At 38.7% G+C, this 4,844-nt stretch overlaps 1 protein-coding gene across 1 annotated transcript; it reads left to right on the forward strand.

The window, feature by feature from the left end:
- Window positions 1-638: 638 nt before the first annotated feature.
- Window positions 639-1,334, forward strand: LOC124888857. Its single transcript, XM_047400150.1, has one exon. The coding sequence runs from the start codon at window positions 639-641 to the stop codon at window positions 1,332-1,334; it is 696 nt and encodes a 231-aa protein (XP_047256106.1).
- The last annotated feature ends 3,510 nt before the right edge of the window (window positions 1,335-4,844 follow it).

Raw genomic sequence — 4,844 nt, forward strand, 5'->3', positions numbered from 1 at the left:
ATCAAAGGAAAGGTAGGAATCAAGGTTAGACAGACCACGAGTAGGATAAAGATTAGTGGGATAGGAAGTATGATTATGACTATTATGTTCCCCCTCATGATAAATCTAATACCAAGGAGTCAAGTGCCATCGACCCTAAAAAATTCAAGACCGAGAATGTGTTAGCAAGAATAATGAATCTAGGGACAGGTATAGACAAAATGGCTTGTGAGTTGAAAAATGACTTCTCTCAACTATCTCACATTGTGGTGTCTCACTCTGCCTCTATCAAGTAATTGGAAACCCAAATTGGGCAAATCTCTATGCAACTAAATGCTAGGCCTAGAGGTGGAATCCCTAGTGACACAATTTCTAATCCAAAGAATGATGCTCAAGTTATAGCAATTGTCACAAGGAGTGGAAAGACACTTGATGAGCCCTCTAAAGAAGATTAGAGTGAGAAAATGCCCAAAGCTAAAGCAAAGGAGGTGTTACCTCAAAGTCGAGAATAAAATAATGAGAAAGAGACCGATGAAAGTGATGAAGAAGTGGTTGAGGTAAAAAAGCCACAAAGTAGAGCAAGTCCCAAAATCCAAGTTCTTCCCCTATTCCCTCAACGATTTCATAAAAAGGAGGAAGGTGACAAATTATGGAAGTTCATGGCAAAAATTAAGAATCTATCGATAAACATCCCATTGCTCGTGGAGATCCAAGACATCCCAGGATACGCTAAGCTAATGAAAAATTTGATGTCCAAAAACAATCTTTTCAAAGGTGACACCATGGAGGTCACTCATGGGTGTAGTGCTATTATGGTTAGTAAGGTTGCGGAAAACCAAGAAGATCCTAGAGCGTTCACCATTCCTTGCATAACAGGGACACATGAGTTTGCAAAATCTCTATGTGACCTTGGTGCAAGCATAAACTTAATGCCTTTTGTCATCTACAAGAATCTTGAATTGGATACCCCAACACCAACCTCTATGCGACTCTTAATGACAGATCGGTGTATCAAAAATCCAGTGGAAATTTTTTTTGATGTCCTTGTTAAAGTGGGCAGATTTATACTTCCGGCGGATTTTGTTGTATTGGATTGCAAAATGGAACAAGAGGTACCGATCATCCTTGGCCTCCCCTTAGCTATCGGCAGAGCCATTATCGATTTGGATATGGGGGAAATAAAGCTTAGGGTACAAAAAGATAAGGTCTCTTTCAAAATATGCAAGACAAAAAAGCAAATCGTGGATCTCCAAGTTGTTTCCGTGGTGAATGTGGAGAGTGAAAGGGCGAATGAGGAGGGGCTTGATGACCCACCTTTAATATGGATAAAGAAAGACGTTGTGCCACAACGTTAACTAAGGAGCTAGGTGGGAGGCAACCTACAAATGCCATGAAAGTGGTTCGTAACCCTTTTTTCATGTTTTTGTAGTATATATGTTAGCTTTTTCATATAAATAACTCATTCATTTATGGTACTGTGGGGTGCATGGATGAGCTTGGAAAAGGAGAAGTGTGCAATTTTACATTAAAAACTAAACAGGGGAAAAATTTGTAAAAATTATGTAAAAAGTTGAACAGGGGAAAATAGGGGAGCAGAAATACTCTCAGTTACCGAGATCACAGTCCCTATGCATGATCATGGTCACCCATATATCCGCAATCGCGGCTACCTGACTACGATCGCGATCACTTCAGTGACTTAATCCCTAATTTCCCCTTATTTTCCTCACACCCCCTATCAATTTTTACTATCTAATTGGGCTAATTTTTGGCTAAGTTTGTGAGCTCTCCAACAACATCCTTGCATCCCTCTTGCATCACAAATTTGGTAGGTGTCATGAATCTATATTTTTTATTTTCTTAAAAATAGGCCCTAGAATTCATGATTAAGAGAGGGGCCAAAGTTTTGATTGTTATGTTTTCCATATTGCCCTACTTGGATTGGTGTGTTGACCGCTGCTTGAGTAAGGTGTGCAAACCAGGGGAAATCTTGAGTACCCATAAATGCATAAAAATGGTAGACAAATGAGGTGCGCACACCAATTATTTGACACATTGCCCAAATGAACTTTCAATAATGATATTTGCATGTTAAAGCGCATATTCAAACACTTATTAGCATTGTTCAATTGGTATACATGAGAATCCATATTGTAGAGCATGCTGGAGGCCTAAAAATTTGGAGAAAATTCAAACACGAGGAGATGGCATCAAACCAGCCTCAAGTATCGCGACCGCAGTCAGGTAGCCGTGATCTTGTCAATAAAAATGCAGTTATAGCCCATGATCACAGTAATCGAGGCCAGTTTCCTGCAATGCCAAAAATCATGCACTTCTAATTTTTAGCCTAACACCACCAAGCACCCATTCTAATGAGCTTTAGTGCATAATATGGTACAGTTTGCATGATAAAAAGTCAATGATTGATATAATGTATTCCCAGTGCTATCAGGACAACCTCATGGACAAGTATGATCATATCTGATTTATGGCACCTAAGTTCCACACTCACTACTACGGTGATCTTCTGAGGATAAAGCTTCTCCCAAAAAGAGGTATTTACTTGGAGAATGTGCCAGAGAAACTATTGGCATTTTATGGCAAAGTTGAAGCCATAGGGTGGAATAGTGCTTTGCCTCGGATTCCTGTATTGCAAATTAACAATGGATCTGTGAATTTTATGCCAACATCAGCAAAAGTGTCCTTCTTGGACCCATTCAATGTGATTATTAAGATTTGGGGTAAACCGGTGAAAGTTAGGGAAAAGCAAATCAATGATATTTATAAGCTCCAACATGTTGGCATAGGTACATTTAAAGCAAAGGGGTGTAACCGGGGAGTTCGTTGGCACAATGGCTATGCCCCAGAAAAGAAGTTTCTTGGACAAAGACTAAAAAAACATCTCTATGAACGACTTCACTTTTGAGGTTTGGATATAGTTACACATTGTTTGTAGATGAGTCTCTCCTTTTAACCACATGAAAAAAGTCCTAGATTTGCATGCTTGAATGATTGCTTGCATTCTAGATGGCTTCTCTTTAGATGTTGATCATCTTGTTGTCAATGAAATGGATCAGTTCAAGATCCAAGGTGGTACGTATCTCTTTTTCCCCTCTTTGATTACTGAGCTTTGTAGGAGAGTGAGAGTTGAAGAGTATGCTAGTAATATACCTGTGTGTTCTAGTGCTCCCATCTGCCCCTTGAGGATTTCCAAAGAGGGCGCACCTGGCAAAGGAAAGAAGACAAAGATCGACTTAGAAAAGTTGACTTATATTGATTCTAAGTCTCATAGGACAACCACTATTAGACTTCTTGAGGAGATTGGACTTAATATTACTGCCATCATAGAGTTTGTGTCTAGTTTACCCCAAGGATCGGGAGAGCCTTCCACCACCCATCATTCATATGTGTCACGTGCCGATTAATAGAAGTATAGGGAGGACCAAAAGAATCTTGAAGCTACCATTGATAAGCTTGAGAAAGCCTACTCCTCTCTTGTGGATTTATACGGAGACCTTTGGATTGTACATAAAAAATGGTTATAAGAGAAAATAAGAGAGATAAGTTCTTTATCAAGATGTGGAAGGGGGTGAAAGGCATATGGTAGGTCCTAAAACCCCCAAGATAGACTTCATTCCTATTGGGTGGAGAGTGATGATGAGGCCCCAACTGAGTGGTCTAATCTTGAGCAGAACGGTGATGATGTAGAGTCTGAGAGTAATAGCAGCCCTTGATAAGATTTTAAGGAGCACTCTAATCTCTTTTACCCTTGATTATTTATCCAGTAGAGACACTACTACCTTTTTTGTTGGGGTGTATCCTTATTTATTTGATTTGGGCCTGTACTATTGATATTTTTTTCATACTTTTCTGCTCTTTTGTATAGTTCTTATTTTTAACTGGGTTGTAATATTTGGGCACTCTGATGGTGCCCACAATTCCATGGATTAGTTACTTTCTTCTTAGTTTTTTACTTTAGTTTAGTTTTAATCGATGAGTTTTTTCCTATGGTAGATTGAGTGATGACATTCTTAAAAAGAAAGTGTTGTGGTTAGGTTTTTAGCCATGGATGCAAGGAAAGTTTGACTACCCGTGAAATCATGGTTAATGCAAGAAAAGTCTGAGTACCTATGGCATTGATGATTTAGGAATGTATTAATACCCATTGGTGAAGTCTGAGTAGCCATGTGGGTGGTTTACCCGTATTAGAGCCACAATATGAGACAATAGCTTATGTTGTTTCCATGATTAGCAAATTATGCATGGTGCAGATGCAAAGTAAACACCCCCCCCATTCAAAAATTTTCACAAAATTCGAGGGCATGGATATGAGTAACCTTGTAACAAAACCTTACCTCTTTTTATAACTCCAAAAAGTGAATTAAAAAATAGTTGGTACTCCATTTTCATCTCGAGCGGGTAGAACAATTGAACCCCTTTTCTGAGATTAGAATGCCATGTGTGTGAGCTTATATGTCTACATCTTATGTGTACTTGTACCATCTAGAACTTTCCCCATTAGTCTTTCAAGGCTATATTTTTATTGCTCATGGTTGGTAAAATGATCATAGGCCATCTTGTGACATTGAAATCCCACTTTAGCCTAAAAAAAATACCAATTTATAGGAGTTATCCCTACTCAACCTCTTTGAGCCTTTGGAATTTTCTTTGGCAAATACATTACAAGCCTTAACCCTTCTATTTTTTTATTTTTTGAACCCTACCCTCCTTGAACTTAAGAATATAATTTGAGGCTAAAGGCCTAAGTTATGGGGTGGTGGAAATTAAAAAGGGCATAGTTAGGCCTTGAAATCATAGGAATGTGCCTACGAGCTTAAGCGATTAAAGAAAATTGATTAGAATAA

This window comes from Capsicum annuum, chromosome 11 (assembly GCF_002878395.1).
Source record: "Capsicum annuum cultivar UCD-10X-F1 chromosome 11, UCD10Xv1.1, whole genome shotgun sequence".
Taxonomy (NCBI): domain Eukaryota; kingdom Viridiplantae; phylum Streptophyta; class Magnoliopsida; order Solanales; family Solanaceae; genus Capsicum; species Capsicum annuum.

Excerpts from the sequence above, each read along its gene's own strand:
- LOC124888857 (XM_047400150.1), top strand. The coding sequence starts at position 639 with ATGGCAAAAATTAAGAATCTATCGATAAACATCCCATTGCTCGTGGAG.